The following is a 20605-nucleotide window of genomic DNA, read 5'->3' as shown; positions in this document are numbered from 1 at the left end:
ACCTGAAGCACTTACTGATGAAGATCAAAGACTACAGCCTTCAGTATGGATTACACCTCAATAAGCAACATTATGATAGATGGAGAAAATATTGAAGTTGTCAAGGATTTCATTTTACTTGGATCCACAATCAATGGCCATGGTAGCAGCAATCAAGAAATCAAATGATGTACTGCAATGGGCAAATCTGTTGCAAAAGACTTTTCAAGTGTTGAAAAGCAAAGATGACACTTTGAGGACTAAGGTGTGCCTTACCCTACCCACTACCCACTGCCATCGAGTCAATTCCGCGCCCTAGCCATGGTATTTTCAGTTGCCCCATACGCGTGTGAAAGCTGGACAGTGAATAAGGAGGACTGAAGAAGAACTGATGCCTCTGAAACAGGGTGTTGGTGAAGAATATTGACTATACCATGCATGGGCTGCTAGAATAATGAACAAATCTGTCTTGGAAGACGCACAGCCAGAATGGTCCTTTAGAAGTGAGGTTGGCGAGACTTTGTCTCACGTATTCTGGACATATTATCAGGAAAGATCAGTCCCTGGAGAAGGACATCATGCTTGGTAAAATAGAGGGTGAGCAAAAAAGAGGAAGACCCTCAACAAGATGAACTGACACAATGTCTGCAACAATGTGTCCAAACATAGCAATGATTGTGAGAATAGCACAGGACCTGGTAGTATTTTGTTCTCTTGTACATAGGGTCCCTACGAGTTGGAACCAACTCAATGTGACCTAACAACAACAACAAGGTACTTAGAATAAAACCTGGCACATATGAGTTATTTGTTAGTATTTTAACCATTCATTCATTTATTCAACAAACATGAACCCACATCAAAGAAGTGTTATGAATCCTAAAGAGCGAGGGCTCAAAAGAGAGTATTAAATTCAATTTAAGCACAGTAAAGCTAGGAATTGGAAAAGCAAATGGATTAACAATTGCAATCTTAGTTCACTTTGCAAAGAAAGGTAGGGTTATATGAAAGAAAAGCTAAAATTCTCCACATCTACTTTAATTGAATTGTTTGATCCTCAAACCTATGACGTTAAAACTTTGCAAGAGTCTACATACTACTATATCAATTTTAAGGTCTTCTGAGCAGAAATAACCTCCAAAAGAGGTTCTTTAATGTTTCTATATACTTGTAGATTTCTGTCAACAGAGAAACTGACAAGGCCTTTCAAACATGACTTCAGCTTATGGAAACACTTCTACCAACACTGGACAGGTCACATAGCCTTTTTCCTCCAAACTCCTTTAACAGAGAAGCACCTTGACCAAAAGAACAGCATCTATAACAGTTAACTATAGAGCCTCTCTTCCAAATATTTACCTATTAATAAGTCCCCAAATAGCCAGCAAGTAGGCCAAGCCAGGAATAATCTTAGTCTTGACAAATTGTTTCCTTTTCTTTTGAAAAATGAAGGGAAGCAATACTTTATTTGCCATACCTCCCACCCCCAACAACGTTTTTTTCTCCACAAAGACAATTTTCAAAGTAACAGGAAGGAACTGAAGAAAGTATCTTCTGTGCATGTGTATATGTGTGTATATGGGAGGAGGGAGTTAAGGCAAGCAGGGTACTTATGAAGAGAATTATATAAGAGGAGAGTAGGAATTTTCTGTCATTGATAATAGAGAAAACAATCCATGTACAGACAAAATTTTGTTCATTATGATACAATATTGGGCTGTTCATGGAAATTCAAGTTGTTAATCCCATCCTCTTAAGACTAGCATTGCAAAAATTATTTAAATACTAAGTTTCTAGAAACAATAGCCTTTAAATCTTGACAAATAACATAGGAAGTGTATAGGTTTAATGTTCCCCCTGTGTACCACTCAATTAAATTACCTAGTTTATGTTAATATGAAATAATTTTCACATTTAACTTTCATGAATAAACATTTGACATAAATATTCAAATGAAGAACAACGGACTAAGATCACATGGCTCAAAAATAATTATTATAAAAACAATGTAAATAAAAGGTAATGGTGCAGCATCCTGTCTGTAGACTATGGTGTGAATTCCATTATTTATGAATACAAGTTTACAAGAGTTTCCATATATTCCCTACAAAGGCTTTAAACAACACTTAATTATATTAAATCAATAGGGGAAGAAAAGAAAGCAATTAAAACAGTTCAAGCTTGGTTTGCAAATTTAATTATATAAAAACTTATAGCTCTGTCGATTACCTGTAGTTCCATAATTGAAATATACAATGATTACATAAACAAAATTAAAGAGAACTTATCTCATTCCAATTTTAATTTAATGACTATCTTATACAGAGAAGATGGATTACATAATTCCACAAAGATTGAATAAACTAGAAAAATATAATGGCGGAAAAATACTAAAAGAAGGGGGAGTAATAGCAGTGAAGGAAGTCATTTTTTTCTTAAGCAAGGGAGGAAAGATCACAACAGACAGCTAAGTTACACAATACTCCAAGTGGGTATTCAAGCATCTTAAAAAATGGAGGTTCAATAACAAGATGTTAAATTGCTCTCCAAAGGCTTTTTGTTATTTGATGAGTCAAATATTCATCACATCAAAATATATTTTTTAATTTAAAAATCAGAAGAAGTTGACCTTCAAATTATAACTGCATTTCCTTCTCTGATTTCACTACCATTTTGTGATAGGAGCAAGAAAAGGAAAATGTTATTAGGAAATAGAATGAAGGTCAAACCACAGTTCAAATAATTAACATATATACAAGTTCTTTCTACTTCAGCAATTTTAATTTAGTAACTTCCATTCCTACCAGTTCAGTGGGATTCCATAAAAAAGCATTTGAACTTTATCACTCACAGAAGATATAAGTGGTTGTGAGCTATGATCTCAGACTGTAGATCATACTGTTTGTTTGTAAGCCTATTTTTGTACTCATGTATAAAGTTGAGCTGTTGTCTTAGTAATCTAGTGTGTTATAACAAAAATACCACAAGTGGATGGCTTTAACAAAGAGAAATTTATTCTCTCACAGTTTAGGAGGTTAGAAGTCCAAATTCAGGGTGTTAGCTCCAGGGGAAGGCTCTCTCTCTGTCAGCTCTGGGGGGAGGTCTTTGTCGTCAATCTGCCCCTGGTCTAGGAGCTTCTCAGCGCAGGGACCCTGGGTCCAAAGGACTTGCTCCGCTCCTGGTTCTTCTAGCTTTGTGGTAATGAGGTCCCTCTCCTCTCTGCTTGCTTCTTTCTTTTACATCTCAAATGAAACGGACTCAAGATATAACCTAATCCTATAGATTGTGTCCTGCCTCATTAACATAACCACCCCAGTCCTGACTCATTAACATCGTAAAGGTTAGATTTACAACACAGGAGAATTACATCAGATCACAAAATAGAGGATAACCACACAATTCTGGAAATCATGGCCTGGCCAAGTTGACATACATTTTTGGGGGATTAAAAAAAAAAAAAAATTTTTTTTTTTAATCCAATCCATAACAGGGATCTTTTTCTTAATTAACATTATTGACAGGATTTAATATCATAAGCCCTGTAAAGTTGAATATGTGTATAAGCAATGAGAGTCCTTAAAAGGCTGGTGAAAATGGGAAGTCATTATGATAGAAAGAAAAGAGAAAATTAAAAAAAAAGGAGGAGGGGATGAAAAGTATTAAAGAAATGTTAAATGGCTCCTTCTAAAATAAGAAAGATTCTGAAGGAAGAAAACAAATCACTCAAGAGGTGAAAAGTGCTATGTAACTGCAAATAAACCAAAACAACCAAACAAGTTGCCAGTGAGTGGATTCAACTGAAAATGAGAGATGAGGAAAAACAATTGATATAAATGAAAAAGAAGAACTTGCTGGCTAAGGGTTCACCATGAGTTTTAGATACCTTAGTCTACAGTTAACTAAGGAAAAGGCAGTGGTTTGTTGGAGAACATAAAAGTTAAGAAGGGTTAAGGCATTGATCAAATTTTTATCGTAGTGCATGGATGAGTCCACAGATTTAGCGTCTATTCAAATCTCTAAGACACCAAAATGAGGAGCAAGGTAGCAATTCCCCACCATAGTTGCTAAGACTTTCCCCAGGATTTGCTTGTGAGATCATTCAGGATTGTATTACCTTTTTCAATATATTTTCTATGTAACTGGTTCATTTAAAAAAAAAAATTACTGATTATATGTCACAAACATCAAATATATAACATAAAAAGAATCCACTTATATGTGTGAGAAGAAATGGCTATCTATATCTAGTTTTGAGGTTTTGAATGATGAGTTTACATTTCTATTTGGTGAAAACATAATTCAGGGACTAAAAACATAGGCCTCTTTCAGTCATTATGGACTCTCAAATTAATACATTTATGAACAGCCTTTTGGAACTCTTTTCCAAAGAGAGAATCTTCTGTAGTTGTTTCTCAAATGTGTGTCCAATTACACTGTTGAAGGTCTTTATACGCCTGAAGAGTTCAAACTACAAACTTAGTTTAATTAATAAGCTTGAACAAAGAAATCCTATCTCAATCTTTTTTGCCTAGCATTCTTTTATATGCATTTCATTTCTTTTCCTAAAGAAGAGACTGTGGAGGTGAGCCATTGCCAGGTGTCTATATGTTACTAAATGTTCATTGGGAGATTATTTTATGACGCCCCTTGTATTTTTTTTTAAATTCAGTTTCCATTTTCTCCATTTCTAATATATTCTGAACTGTGTGTTTTGCTATTATTCTTCTAGGATTCATGAGAAACATAAGTATTTCTCCAATGGACATTAGAAATTAAAATTTGATTTACACTTAGAACATCTGTAAACATTATCACAGTTCACATAAGAACCTCCATTTCACTGAGAAAACATGAATATGGATATACAGAAGAACACGCCACTTAAATGCATGAAATCATTCATGATAATAATACACCCTTTATTACTATGCTTTGAATGTCTATGTTTCATAGAAAATAAAAAATAACCTTTAAAGAAATACTTAAAAGTTTACCTGTTAACCTTTTAAGCAAGAAGTAATACAACAGATATAAAAGGAAAAAAAAGACCTCAACTTTGTTGGGGGCTACATTTCAAAACACATTCATGCAGTGTAGATCAACAATATAAAAATCTGGATCACTAATGTTAACATACGTTCCACGCATGCAAACTCATTCATTCTTTGCCCCCATCTCCCCAACTCTACTTCCCGTCACCTTTTTCCATATATAGGCGTATAGAAAGAGAGAGAATGATGTATGGAAAAGAGGAGACATTCAAAGCTGGTTGTGGAATTTCTTAAAAGACAAAAAATCATGAGAACACTTACTTCATCAGCCACCATGCACCTGGAAAAAATAAAAATAAAAACCAAATTAGTTTCTTAATGATCAGAAGTCAATCATTTTTAAAGTTCTGATTAAGTAGCTCACCACAAAATAGTTTACAAATGCTAAAGTACTAAGCCACAGAGAGGTGTTTTTAAGTGTGCATGAGAACATGACCCATGCAAATTTTATACTTCTTTCCAGCTGCCAACGGCATACGGCTATGTAGGAGCGTTTAGAGTTTCAGAGGTACTATTCCTCATTGCCCACCAATGAGGGCAGCTACAAAACCAAACCAAACCAAACCCATGGCTGTCAAGTTCAGTTCTAACTCATGGCGACCCTACTGGACAGAGGAGAATTGTCCCGTAGGGTTTCCAAGAAAGCGGCAGGTAGATTTGAACCGCCAGCCTTTTGGTTAGCAGCCAGGTGCTTAATCACTGTGCCACCGGAGCTCCATACCAAAACCAAACTCGTCACCATCGAGTCTGACTCATAGTGACCCTATAGGACAGAGTAGAACTGCCCCATAGGGGTTCCATACAGTGACACTTAAAAAAATGTGCGCAAAATGGCAACTGACCGCACCAATGACTTCTTCCATCATCCTTAAACCTTAAGGTCAGAAGACAACTAGGGCTCTAATCATAGTGAGCCTTACAAGCAATGGCAGGGATTTTGGATTTTCTTGGAGTCCTTTAAAAAAAGTAACATTTTACCTTTTTAAAAAGTTACTCTGGCTTATGGAGAATAAACTGCTCCGAGCAAGAGCAGAAGCATAGAGATTAGACAGGAGGTAAATGCAGTAGACTAGGCCAGAGGCAAGGATTAGCGGTAGAGGTGGAAGGAGAGAGAAATGGTCACAAAAGGGATGTATTTTGAAAGTAGAGTCAATAGGATTTGGTATGTGGGTTAACAGGGTCAAATGCCACAGAGATGTTGCAGAAGATAAGGGCTACAAGGCTACCATGCTGTTATTAGCAGGTCACTTGTAAGCATTAGGCAAACGAGGTGGTGAAAAATGGAGGCGACACATACAGAATATGCAGAAAGAGATTCCAGCAGCAAAGAAAAGAGGAAAACTACAGCAGTACCTATAGAACATGTTGGAAACCTGAATAGCAGGGAAGGGGTCCACAGTGAGAAAAAAACATTAAAGAGATGGCTGATGTGCTACTATCATTTGAAAAGGGAAAATACTGCTCATACAATTTCTTACTTTATAGAAATTTTACAACCATATTCGATTGAAACTGAAGTCTACTTTATAAAGGAAAAGCTGCCCATAATTATAGTTACACTCACAGGAGATAAACATAGTCCCCTTCCTCCGCACTGGGAAATGGCAAAAATATCAGTTACAGGGATTTTAATGCAGAGTTAAAAAGAAAACTTTCTTCATTAAAGATGAGCCACTGTATTTGCCAAACCTAGTTTGGAGTGCCAATGGCCATACAAGTCTATCTGAATTTTACAAGCAGCTCAGTTTTCCCTAGTCACAAAAAAATAAATAATATTCTTTGTTCCAAATTCATTGTTAATTGCCTGAATTGTAATTTATGCAGGTTGGCTGCAGACATCAGAAAGCAACTTTTCATTTTGCTGAGTTGTTTCCAAAACCTAGAGGCTCCTTACATTAATCATCCACTTAAAATAACGAGACATACGTATTTTAGGGTTTGCAGCAGCCATATCTTTGGATGCACATGCTCAGTGTTTGCTATTTTTAATCCAATTTCTGATACGGACAGAAAATAGAAAACTGAAGAGCATTACATTTTTCTGAGAATCATTTTACACATCATCTAAGTTTCTATTCTGAGACCCACAGAACAGAACGATCTCTATTTAACCGGAAGCTTTTCTCAAATTTCTTTACATTAAAAAACCACCTTTATACCAAAAACATCCATTATCTCTTTTAAATAAATCACAACTGTAAAAAGAAGGCAGCAAAACTCTCCGGGAGAATATTTTGATTAGATTGAGAATTTTATGAGGTGCACGGATACATGGTAAATGTTTTTATTTTGCTTTGAATCATAACTACAGGATTCAGGCCTTGGTACCTGAAAACCAACCAGTATTAGCTGCTGTTGAGTCGACCTCAACTCGTGGCGACTCCATGTGCATCAGAGTAGAACTATGCTCCACAGAATTTTTTTTTTTAATTTCTCATACAAAAATTTATACCCATATTGTCATGTGATCCTAGTTGCAATCCCTATAAAGTGACAGCATGCTTCCCCTTTCCACCCTGGGTTTCCCCTGTCCATTCAACCAGCTCCTATCCATTTTTGCCTTCTCATCCTGCCTGCAGAAAGGAGCTGCCCATTTATTTAGTCTTGTGTACTTAATTGAACTAAGAAGCACACTCTTTAAGAGTATTATTTTATATTTTATAGTCCAGTCTAATCTTTGTCTGAACAGTTGGCTATGGGAATGGTTTTAGTTCTGGGTTAACAGAGAGTCCGGAGGCCATGCCCTCTGGGGTTCCTCTAGTATCAGATCATTAAGTCTGATCTTTTTACGTGAATTTGAGTTCTGCACCACGCTTTCCTCCTGTTCCATTAGGGGTGCTCTGTTGTGTTCCCTGTCAGGGCGGTCTTTGGTCATAGCCAGGCACCATCTAGTTTTTCTGGTCTCAGCCTGATCGAGTCTCTGGTTTATGTGGCTCTTTTTATCTCTTGTGCTAATGCTTTCCTTGTGTCTTTGGTGTTCTTCACGCTCCTCTGCTCCAGGTGGGTTGGGACCAACTGATGCATCTTAGACGGCTGCTCGCAAGCTTTTAAGACCCCAGACACCACTCACCAAAGTGGGATGCACATTTTCTTAATAAACTTTGTTATGCCAATTGACCTAGATGCCCCCCTAAACCATGGTCCCCATGCCGCAGCTGCTGCTCTGTCTCTGGAAGTATTTGGTTGTGTTCAGGAAACTTCTTAACTTTTGGTTTAGACCAGTTGTAGTGACTTCCCCTGTATTATGTGTTGTCCTTCCCTTCACCTAAGATAATTCCTGTCTACTATCTAGTTCATGAATTTCCCTCTCCCTCCCTCCCCACCCTCGTAACCATCAAAGAATGCTTTCTTCTATGTTTAAACCTTTTCTTGAGTTCTTACAATAGTGTCTCATACAATATTTGTCCTTTTTCAACTGACTAATTTCACTCAGCATAATGCCTTCCAGATTCATCCATGTTGTTAAGATGTTTCATGGATTGATCATTGTTTTTTATCGTTGCATAGTATTCCACTGTGTGAATATACCATAGTTTGTTTATCCATTCATCTGTTCATGGGCACCTAGGCTGTTTCCATCTTTCTACCATTGTGAACAGTGCTGTAATGAACATGGGTGTGCATTTATCTATTTGTGTGATGGTTCTTATTTCTCTAGAATATATTCCAAGGAGTGAGATTGCTGGATCAAATGGTACTTCTATTCCTAGCTTTTTAAGGAAGTGCCAAATTGATTTCCAGAGTGGTTGTACCATTTTACATTCCTACCAGGAGTATATAAATGTTCCAGTCTCTCCACAACCTCTCCAACATTTATTATCTTGTGTTCTTTGGATTAACGCTAGCCTTGTTGTGGTGAGATGGTATCTCATCGTAGTTTTGATTTGTGTGATCGTGAGCATTTCCTCATGTTATCTGTTAGCCACCTGAATGTCTTCTTTGGTGAAATACCTGTTCATATCCTTTGCTCATTTTTTAATTGGGTTATGTGTCTTTTTGTTGTTGAGGTTTTGTGGTATCTTGTAGATTCGACTTTTACTGGATATGTCATAGCTGATTTTTTGGGAAGTAAATTGCCAGCCAGGCCTTTCTTCTCAGGTGCCTCTGGGTAAACTAGAACTGCCCGTCTTTCTGTTTGTACCACTTAGGGACTCCATGATCTGTTTGATCAATTACAATGCATATTTCAACTTCAGAAGTGGGCTCTTACGTCAGGGAGAATACTGGCTTTCTGGATAGTCGTATGTAATCTGTCCATTAATAGGAATCACCCACAACCTATTCTTTAATATGACATTTTTCACTAACAATAACTTAATTAATACTAATTCATAAGCTTCACCCATTCCCCTTTACAGAAAAACTACAGAGACCTGGGTTCATGTGCTCAATAGACCAAGTCACAACATCTTTTCCAGCCACAGCAATGTCTTAAAAACACCTTCCCCATAAGTGTAAAAGTTCAACATGATAAAAAGGTCTTTGTTTTATTTTTTAGCTTTAATTGTATTTATTTTTTGAATTGGTAATACACGCTCATGACTCAATAAGTAGAAAGTTGGAAAGTATCTCTCTAATCCCTGCTCCTCAAGGGTATCCCCAGAAGCTGGCCCTGGGAGGCAACAAAGTTACCAATTTCTCGTGTAGCCTTCCGGAAATATCCTCAGTATATACAAAATTATGGGAACCCTGGTGGTGCAGTGGTTAAGTGTTTGGCTGCTGAAAAAAATGCTGGCAGTTCAAGTCCACCAGCCGCTCCTTGGAAACCCTACAGGCTTCTATTCTGTCCTATAGGGTCACTATGAGTTGGAATCAACTTAATGGCACCCCTTTTTGTGTGTGTGTGTGTCACAAATAATAACATATGATTTACACCTTTCCCAGTACTGTTGAAAGTCCAAAAAAGACACAAAATAGAATTATAAATCATGAAAAGTAAGAAAAGGAAAAAATTTACTGTTGTTATGATAGTGATGATAAGTGCTGTTCAACAGACACCAAATAACCATGTTCACTGTCAGTGAATAAATACTGACAAAAGATACAGGAGACTTACCGAGAAACACAGCTTCAAAGGTAGTCGTTACATACTGAAGAGAATATGACTGACTTAAAAAAATTACTTTTATAAACATTCTTTCTGTTAGGATACTTTGGATTGCCAAGAACAGAAACCCAGAGTGGCTAAATCACTAAATGAAATTAATAAATCACCTAACAAGAAATCCAGCAGTGAGTTGGTTCCATGGTTGGCTAGTTCAGTGACCATCTGATAGTTACCTTTCTACTCTGCCATCCTTGGCAGCTCTAGACATCATATCCTTGACCACCAATGTTCAGAAGCACATGGAAGGTATACATACCCAAAGAAATACAGTCTGTTAATAGGGCAGGAAGAGGAGTAAGTCTAAACTGGGCAACCAGAATGTGCTGCACGTTTTAACTGTGAAGAACAAGTTAAACTAACATTTTATATTTTCTTTTGTTTTAGTTCTTTTTGCCCATTATGAAACACCAGTCACGTACAGCCAGGACATAAAAGCCAGTAATAATTTCAAGGTACATAAGAGATAAATTCAGCAGTATATCTACAGGGAACTGCCAGAAATTCAGTCCAGTTTCAGAAGAGGACATGGAACCAAGGATATCATTGCTGATGTCAGATGGATCCTGGCTGAAAGCAGAGAATACCAGAAGGATGTTTACCTGTGTTTTACTGACTATGCAAAGGCATTCGACTGTGTGGATCATTACAAACTATGGATAACACTGCGAAGAATGGGAATTCCAGAACACTTAATTGTGCTCATGAGGAACCTTTACATAGATCAAGAGGCAGTTGTTCGGACAGAACAAGGGGATACTGATTGGTTTAAAGTCAGGAAAGGTGTGCGTCAGGGTTGTATTCTTTCACCATACCTATTTAATCTGTATGCTGAACAAATAATCTGAGAAGCTGGACTATATGAAGAAGAACAGGGCATCAGGATTGGAGGAAGACTCATTAACAACCTGTGTTATGCAGATGACACAACCTTGCTTGCTGAAAGTGAAGAGGACTTGAAGCACTTAATAATGAAGATCAAAGACCACAGCCTTCAGTATGGATTACACCTCAACAGAAAGAAAACAAAAATCCTCACAATTGGGCCAACGAGCAACATCATGATAAATGGAGAAAAGACTGAAGTTGCCAAGGATTTCATTTTACTTGGATCCACAATCAACAGCCATAGAAGCAGCAGTCAAGAAATCAAAAGTCGCATTGCATTGGGCAAATCTGCTGCAAAGGACCTCTTCAAAGTGTTGAAGAGCAAAGATGTCACCCTGAAGACTAAGGTGCGCCTGACCCAAGCCATGGTATTTTCAATCACATCATATGCCTGTGAAAGCTGGACGATGAATAAGGAAGATCGAAGAAGAGTTGACGCCTTTGAATTGTGGTGTTGGCAAAGAATATTGAATACACCATGGACTGCCAAAAGAACGAACAAATCTGTCTTGGAAGAAATGCGGCCAGAATGCTCCTTAGAGGCAAAGATGCAGAGACTGTGTCTTACACACTTTGGACACATCGTCAAGTGGGATCAGTCCCTGGAGAAAGACATCATGCTTGGGAGAGTACAGGGTCAGCGGAAAAGAGGAAGACCCTCAACGAGGTGAACTGACACAGTGTCTGCAACAATGAGCTCAAGCATAAGGACTGTGAGGATGGCGCAGGACCGGGCAGTGTTTCATTCTGTTGTGCACAGGGTCACTATGAGTCGGAACAGACTCAACGGCACCTAACAACAACAACAAAAGAGATAAATCCTTTGTGTATAACAAAAATTATCTTTCTTAAAGAATTGCTTTATCTATTCATGAAGTTTTAAAAAAATTTTAATGTTTGATAGTATCTCGAAAATATTATGTTTCAGTAGTCTGACTTAATTAGTACTAAACTGCCGTATAACTTTTACCAACAAAGAAAAAACAGGAAATAGTCCCTTTATTTTCTTAGATGTTTAAAAAGAAGTGCATGCCAGCTGTTTGGAGAGAATTATTATTTTTTTCAGGATGTATAATAATTCCCACTGACCCATTATTTCACATTAGCTTCTACACAATTATTTATTCTTATTTATACAACTGCTGCAGGTCAAAAAAAGTTGACTATTCCCACAGTAATTAGTGAACAATTTTTAGGGCTTAATTAGACACTAATATATATTAGAATATATATGAATTGAATAGAAGAATATAGTTCATATGTAAAAAAGAAACTAAAGAGTACGTCAGAGTTCTGCTTGATCTGGTCTGAAGCAAATTTGTAAGTAGTAAAAATTATTTGAAGGAGTCCTGGTGGTGCAAAGAGTTAAGCATTTGGCTGCTAGCCAAAAGGGTGGTAATTTGAACCCACCCAGCAGCTCCACAGAAGAAGGACCTAGCAACCTGCTTCCTTCAAGATTACAGGCAAGAAAACCCTACGAGGCAGGGCACTTCTACTGGTACCCGTGACTGCTGAGTCAAAAATGACTTGACAGCACCTAACAACAAAAATGATTTACAGTATTAAAATTGCTTCATTAATAAAGATATGTGCATTGCTAATTCTTAAATGTTGAATGGATACCTAGATGAAGGGATAAGTAAAACAGTTTTATTAGAAATTGAGCCTGTCCTTGGAATATAGGACACTAAGCTTTTCTTTACTAATCCCTTTATGGCCTGGTTTTTAGGTTTAGCAAAATTAAGTTAAAATGGACATAGACCTATGCCAAACCCCAAAACCACACTCACTGCTGTTGAGTTAATTGACTCATAGCAACCCCATAGGGTTTCCAAGGCTATAAATATCTATGGAAGCAGATTGCCACATCTGTCGCCTGTGGATCTTCTGGTGGTTTCGAACCTCTGACCTTTTGGTTAGCAGTCGATTGCTTTAACCACTGCATCATCAAGGCTATAGATGTATATGCAAGAGAGAAAACTACAAAACTTCTGGAAGAAAACAAAAAAATCTTCGTAACTTTGGTTAGGCTTTTTTTTAGCTAGGACACAAAAAGCACAAACTATAGAAATACTGACAAATTGGGACTTCAGCAAAATTAACTTCTGCTCTTTGAAAGACATTGTGAAGAAAAGCCATAGGCTGGTAGAAAATATATTCAGAACACAGAGCTGATAAAGGACGTGTACACAAAACATATAAATACCTCTTACAGTTCAATAACAACACAAACGATCCAAACAGCCCTGCCTCCAGGTAAAGTGACTCTGTGTAAATACCTGGCAGAGGTTGACTTTCTTCCTTACCAATCTGCCTGTCATTTTTTTTTCTACTCCCCATCCTTTCTTCCCTCCAGTCCCTGGTAACCACTAATCTTCTTTTGTCTCAACAGCTTTGCATATTCTACATATTTCATATAAGTGGAATCATACAATATTTGTTCTTTAGTGTCTGACCTATTTCAGTGAGCATAATGTCTTCAAAAAGTAACAAGAGGTTGCTAGAATACAAAAATATGAAGTTATTGGGAAGTCAAGGATACATAACTAGCACATATGATCATCTCTCAACTACACAATTGAGAATTTTTTCAAATGTCCAAACAATCCTAAATAGACCATAATAGAAAAATAAGAATTCAGATATTTCTAAAGGAATTTTTAATATAAAGAAGCATTTACTCAAATATATGAAACGTTTTATGATGGTGAGAATTTTTAGTGCTTTCAAAGAACTGTAAAAATGATATATACTTTTTAAATTTTAAATCAAGATAAGCAATTGATATAAAACCTAAATCTAAAAACTAGGGTAAAAGAAGATTTCATAAGAAAGGTTTTCAGATAAGACAGCATGGATCTAAAGTTTAGCAGGCCTTGTGGTTTTCAGAGGCAAAGCCAGCTGATAGCTGATACTAAGGACTCATAAAGCTAGCACCTGTGGTGCTGGGCATTTTCACAGGTGGTAACACACAGATCATACCCTTCAAACCACCTACTCTGCTATGCCTTCCCCTCCTCCAAGCTTAAGCAAGCTTGAACAGTAATGTCTGAAAAGTAGAAAAGTTTTATCTAAAATGCCCTAACCAAAGCCAGAAGGGACCAAAGGAAAAGGTGAGGGGTTTGAAGTGAACAGTTATGCTCTCAGTAGGACAAATTCCTGATCCAGAGGCTGGCAAGAATGTTCTATGTAACTGTTTCAAGTGTACCAGGAGAAGATGTTCCCCTGATTCTAAAAAGCCACGACTACGTGGTATTAGGAGCCCTGGTGGCACAGTAGTAAAAAGCTTAGCTGCTAACCAAAAGGTCAGCAGTTCAAATCCACCAGCCGCTCTTTATAAACCCTATGGGGCAGCCCTACTCTATCCTAGAGGGTCACTTGAGTTGGAATCGACTTGATGGCACAGTTTTTTATTTGGCGTTATAGTTTTGTGCTTCCTGAAGTGTTTATTTCCCTGCTGTTCCAAGGAGAAGTCCTTGGGTGAAACAGAAGACTTTGGACTTTGCATATTTTACCGTTGGGAGACTATATTTATCAGGTGCTCAGAGTTGGTGGCCTAAGCTGCGTACCCCGTTCTGGAACTTTGGCAGATAGGTAAAGTGAGGCAGATCACAGGGCATTCTATGTGGATGAATAAACCCCCTGAGACAGAAGACCCTGACATAAGGAAATCAGAGAGACTGGACTCAATGGGCTTTCTCCTTTTAGGGAGTATTCAAGACAGGCTCACCTTAGGTATAAGTTAAAAATCCTCAGACTTAAACTAAAAACACTACATGAATTTGGCAAGTGAAGACAATTTTGGGTGGAAAACTGATACAGGGCAACCTCAGTCAGGGCTGACAATGAGGAAACATATGTTGAAAACCCCAAACTGTGACAAGCATATGTGAGTCCTCTGCCTGTTTATTAGTTTGTGAAGATACTTTGGCAAGGGGAACGAAGTCGATTAAGAGTCCAGAAAATGAAATAGGAAGGTTATGAGTAAGTAAACAAAGAAAAGATCAAATGGTGCAAAGGCCAAGGGGGTAAATTAGAAGAGAACTACGATTAGAGAGTACAGCCAGAATTAGATTGCATATCCTGAAATGCTGGGGTATGGGCACGTGGGAGGGTAGTTCAGGAGCAAATTGCAGGAACACAGTCCGTAAGACAAAATGGTGCAATGGCACTTCTCAAAACATAGGGCAAGAAGGGAATATTTAAAGGGGCAGAGCTTGCCTTACAGCTCCGGCATAAGAATCAAAGCCTGTTTGTTAATCTTTACCTTTTGATTATATCCCCAGTCTGCTGGAAAAACTGAGGGGACATATAGGTTAATTTATACATACCCATATATTCACTATCACCGATCCTGTTTTTCCATTTAATATCAACTATACTTCATTTTACTGAAGTTGTCAAGGATTTCATTTTACTTGAATTCACAATACCCATGGAAGCTGCAGTCAAGAAATCGTATTGCAGCGCATTGCATTGGGCAAATCTGCTGCAAAAGGCCTCTTGAAAGTGTTAAAAAGCAAAGATGTCACTCTGAGGACTAAGGTGCATCTGACGCAAGCCATGGTATTTTCAATTGCCTCATATACATGTGAAAGCTGGACGATAAATAAAGAAGACCAAAGAAGAACTGATGCGTTTGAATTATGGTGTTGGTGAAGAATACCGAATATACCAGAGACTGCCAGAAGAAAGAACAAGTCTGTCTTTGAAGAAGTACAGCCAGAACGCTCCTTACAAGTGAAGACGGCGAGACTTCATCACATGTACTTTGGGCATGTTATCAGGAGGGACCGGCATGAGCTTGGTAGAGGGTCAGCAAAAAAGAGGAAGACCCCCAACAAGATGGACTGACACAGTGGCTGCAACAACAGGCTCCAACATAGCAGTGATTGTGAGGATGGCTTAGGACCAGGCAGTGTTCCCTTCTGTTGCACACAGGGTAACTATGAGTCAGAACTAACTTGACAGCACCTAACAATAACAAGTTATATACATTATCAAAACCACACGTGGATTTGTGTAAATGAAAAGCTGATTTGGTATTTATTTTCAAAATCATTTAATACCTGATTATGTTTCCCCTGGCAATAGCTCCTAAAGTTAAATTTTAGGCAAATCCACTATTAAATAAATAGCTCTATGCACAAGAATATTTATAGCAGTAAACCAGAGCTAGAAATTATAGACTAGAACTAGAAACAAATGTCCCTCAACAAGAGAATGTATACATAAATCGTGGCATAGTCTCAAACAGAATTCTAAACAGCAGTGAGAATGAATAAACTACAACTATATAACATGGCAAGATAAACTTCACAATGTTGAGTGAACGAAGTCAAAAACAAATAACAATGTATGATTCCATTTATACAATGTTCAAAAACATTATAAAATATAAGTCAGAATAGTGGTTGGAGAAGGAGGGAGCAGACCCTAGGCTTTTTGGGTTCTGGCAATATAACATTTCTTAATCTGAATGCTGGTTATACAGGAGTGGTCTCTTTGTGAGAAATTCATAGAGCTATTTACTTATGCTGAAGGCCTATTTCTGCATGTATGTTACACTTAAGTAATAAGTTTATCTATAAATTCATTAAGAGAATTCCTAAAAGGATCTTTTTTTAAGTTTAGAATTATTTTTAAATATAAAATAACTATGCTGTAATATTGATTTTTATAAATTTTGCTTCTTGTAAAGAAAATACTATAATACAGTGAAACCTATGAGAGTTGGAACTTGGTGGGACTGCCTTGTTTTTCCCAGTCTCACAAGTTCTTCCACCTTTGACAGGGTGCAGTCACCACTTTTCTACCACTCTCTATTAATGGAAAATATTTGAGGTTTCCTTTTCTGACAGGTTTCCTCCTTACACAGGTTCTGGCTTTTGTATGTTTTACTGTATCACAAGGTAAGAGATCAATATTTTTATGGCTGTAGCTCTTGACCGTAGTTTTTTAAAAAACAAATAGTACAGAAGAGTTTACAACAAAGTGCAACAGTCCCGACCCTTAGCCCTCCTCACGCCCAGTCATCACTCCTCAAAGACAACCTTGATTTTAAATAATACACTTATTTTACAATTCCATTATTCATCAATTTTAGATACTATCTATTAATTTCTGCAGAAACAGAGAATCATAAATTCAAATTCTCTAATTTTGACATGACTAGGAAAATATTTCTGAAGTCAGAGCACTCAGCTCCAGTTAGCAACTTTTAATGAAGAATCTTCCAAAAGAGGATACTGATTTTGAAAGCTCCCAATGAGAGCTTGATCAAACCCAAGGTTGATAAAGGCTGAGTCAGAGAAGGAAAAGGGTGGGATATATTTATATTGCTATTACCACAAAATTTTAAACACATCACTAATTATTTTGCACCCTGTATTCCAAAAGTTGAGTTTCTGCCTAAGTTGTTTGCTAAGAAAGGCAAATGACTTTCTTTAAATACTGAAAGTTTTGTTATCATAGTTTCAAGGGCTGTGGACATGTAACCTTGTCTTTAAAGTATCTATCAGAGGAAACAACATTTCTGTTAAACTGTCTATAAAAAAAACTGTCTATTCACTAATAAGGAAACCCTGGTGGCATAGTGGTTAAGAGCTACGGCTGCTAACCAAAAGGTCAGCAGTTCGAATCTCTCAGGCGCTTATTACACTTATTCACTACTAAGTGTAAACCATATTTGCCAAAGGAAGTTGATTTTAACAATCTGATGATAACTTCTTTACAACGACCTCACTGATCTAGTGCTAATAAAACTCAATCTATATAAAAAGACTGTACGGGTTTCATAAAACGAGGAATATGACTAAAGGAATGTTTCCTCTTTGCAAGTAAAATAAAATAATACACTAACTTTGAAACAAAATGCTGAATCCTGATTTGTCACCACATCCCACTATGAAAGAAGATTCGGCTTCCCACCAAGAAAGATTTGGCTCACTTCCAGCACCCTCCTACCTCACCGCCTCCTTCTCTTCCCCAAAGAGGACAATTATATGAATAATTCTACTATCTGTTACATTTGTAACTTCACAGAATATATTTAAGTTTCTAGTTCTAGTTCCATGAGCTCTAGAGCACTGCTTCCTAAATTTGGCTGTACACTAGAATCACCTGGCAAACTTAAAAAAAGACCTGATACCTAGGTTTCATCCTCAAAGATTTTGATTTTATTGATATGCAGTGCTGCCTGGGCATCGAGATTTTGAAAGCCTCCTAGGTCATTTTAATATGTTACAAAGTTTGAGAACAGCTATATAAAATGAGGATGTTAGTAGTAGGTAGCCATTCCTTTTCCTCCCAACTTTTGTCATCTCTACTCTCATTTTCACTTTTTTCAAGCTGATAAAATTTTATGACAAGAATTAAGATTTCCATACACTGGATATAAAGCTAATTCTAAAAAAAAAAAGTTTAGTCTTCCCTTTCAGTCCTTGCACATAGGGAAACAAGGGCATAAAAGGAGCTGGCACCTCTATTTCTTCCACCCTCAGTCTCTGCACTTGTGGTATGCTGTATTGGGGTGAGAAAGTAAAATGACAAGCCACAGGCAAAGAGAACGTTTTCAAATCTTATATTTGATAAAGGAATCTAAACAAATGTAAAGAATCTTTCAACTTAATAAGACAACCCAATGTAAAAAATGGGCAAAAGATTTAAACAGACAATTCACCAAAGAACATATATGAAAGGCAAATAAGCACACATAGAAAAGTTGCTCAACGTCATTAGTTATTAGGGAAATGAAAATTAAAGTGAAATATTACTACATACCCATTAGAATGGCTATAATAAAAAAGACTGACAATACTAAGTGTTGGTGAGGATGTGGAGAAACTGGAATTCTCGCACATTGACACCGGTAATATAAAATGATATAGCCACTTTAGAAAACTATCCAGCTGCTTCTTAAAAAAGTTAAACATATAACTCAGTAAGCCCCCTGTTAGGTATTCATAAAAGAGAAATGAAAACATGTGTTTACAGAAAGACTTGTTCTCAAATGTTCATACCAGCATTATTCATAATAGTCTCAAACTGGAAACAACACATTGTCTACCAACTGGTCAATGAATAACCAAAGTGTGGTATAGCCATACAATGAAATACCGCGCAGAGATAAAAAGGAGCAAACTACTGATTCACATAAGAACTTGGATGAAACTGGAAAACATTATGCTAAAGAAAGCAGACACAAAACACTACATAGTGTATGATTTCATTTATATGACATTTCTAGAAAAAGCAAAGTATAAAACACAAAAAGAAGATCAAAGGTTGCCTGGCTCTGATAATGAGAGCAAGGGCTGACTGCAAACTTTCTGAGGTGAGGGAAATGTTCTAATAGTGAGGTATAGTGACGGTTGTACCATTGTGTAAGTTTACTAAGTGACCAAACTGTACATTTATTGTTAATTTTTTGGTATGTAAATTATACCAAAATAGACGTTTTTTTTTTTAAAGCAGCCATCAGAAAGATAAGAAAACCAAGACAGTGTGATGTCCTGAAAGCCAAGAGATTTTAAGATGAAAAATTCAATAGTATGAAATGATGCTGACAGTTGAAGTAAAAAGAGAAATGAGCAAAGATCACTGGATTTAGCCATATGGAGATAATTAGTAGCCTGGATAAGGGCAATTTTGGCGGTGTGGTTAGGATGAAAACCCAATAAGAATATGTCTTAGTTCCTAGTGCTGATATAACACAAAACTACAAGTGGGCGGCTTTAAAGAACAGAACTTTAATTTCTCACAGTCTCGGAGGCTAGAAGTTCAACTTCAGGGCACTGCTCTATGGCAAGATCCTTCTCTTTCAGCTTCTGTTCTGTAGCCCCGAGTTCCTTGGTTCCTTGGTGATCCTCATGTGGCATCTACCTTCCTCTGTACTTGTAGGTCTGTGTTCATGCTGCTCTTTATGTCATTCAGAAGTGAGCAGGGTTAGGACATACCCTACACTGATATACCCTCATTAACGTAACAAGAAAACTCTTTTTCTTAACAGGATTATATTCACAGGAGTTAGGAGTTCAACACATATTTTGGGGGGACACAATTCAATTCATAACAGGATGCACTGAAGAGAGAATAAAACCCCATTGCTGTCGAGTCGATTGTGACTCATAGCGACCAAAGAACAAAGAGAACTGCCTCACAGGGTCTCCAAGGCTGTAAATCTTCATGGAAGCAGACTGCCACATCTTTCTAACGGCTGGTGAGTTTGGAACCACTGACCTTTCGGTTAGCAGCGGAGCACTTAACCACTGTGCCACCATGGCTCTTTGAAGAGAATAAACCGAACCTGTTGCCTCAATTTAATTCTGACTTATAGTGAACCTATTAAAAAACCAAAACCAAAAAAAAAAACCTAACCCATTGTCGTCAAATTGATTGCACCTCATAGTAGCCCTAATGGCCTGAGTAGAGCTGCCCCATAGGGTTTCCAAGAAGCGGCTGGTGGATTTGAACTGCCAGCCTTTCAACTTTTTGGTTAGTAGTTAACCACTCACCACCAGGGCTCCATAAAAAAAAAAACAAACCAAACCCAGTGCCATCGAGTCGACTCCAACTCATAGCG

At 37.4% G+C, this 20605-nt stretch overlaps 1 protein-coding gene across 7 annotated transcripts in view; it reads right to left on the bottom strand.

The window, feature by feature from the left end:
• The window catches only part of ZRANB3 (zinc finger RANBP2-type containing 3), a 265124-nt gene that overhangs the window by 158301 nt on the left and 86218 nt on the right, over positions 1-20605 (bottom strand). For all 7 annotated transcript variants that reach the window (XM_023542991.2, XM_023542992.2, XM_023542993.2 and 4 more), the window contains one exon: positions 5292-5310. In XM_023542991.2, the coding sequence (XP_023398759.1) occupies positions 5292-5310 (19 nt within the window). The remainder of the gene's footprint in view (positions 1-5291; positions 5311-20605) is intronic.

Source organism: Loxodonta africana, chromosome 6 (assembly GCF_030014295.1).
Source record: "Loxodonta africana isolate mLoxAfr1 chromosome 6, mLoxAfr1.hap2, whole genome shotgun sequence".
In the NCBI taxonomy this organism is placed as follows: Eukaryota; Metazoa; Chordata; class Mammalia; order Proboscidea; family Elephantidae; genus Loxodonta; species Loxodonta africana.
Note: the sequence above shows the minus strand (reverse complement) of the source record. Positions and strands in the feature narration are given on the sequence as shown.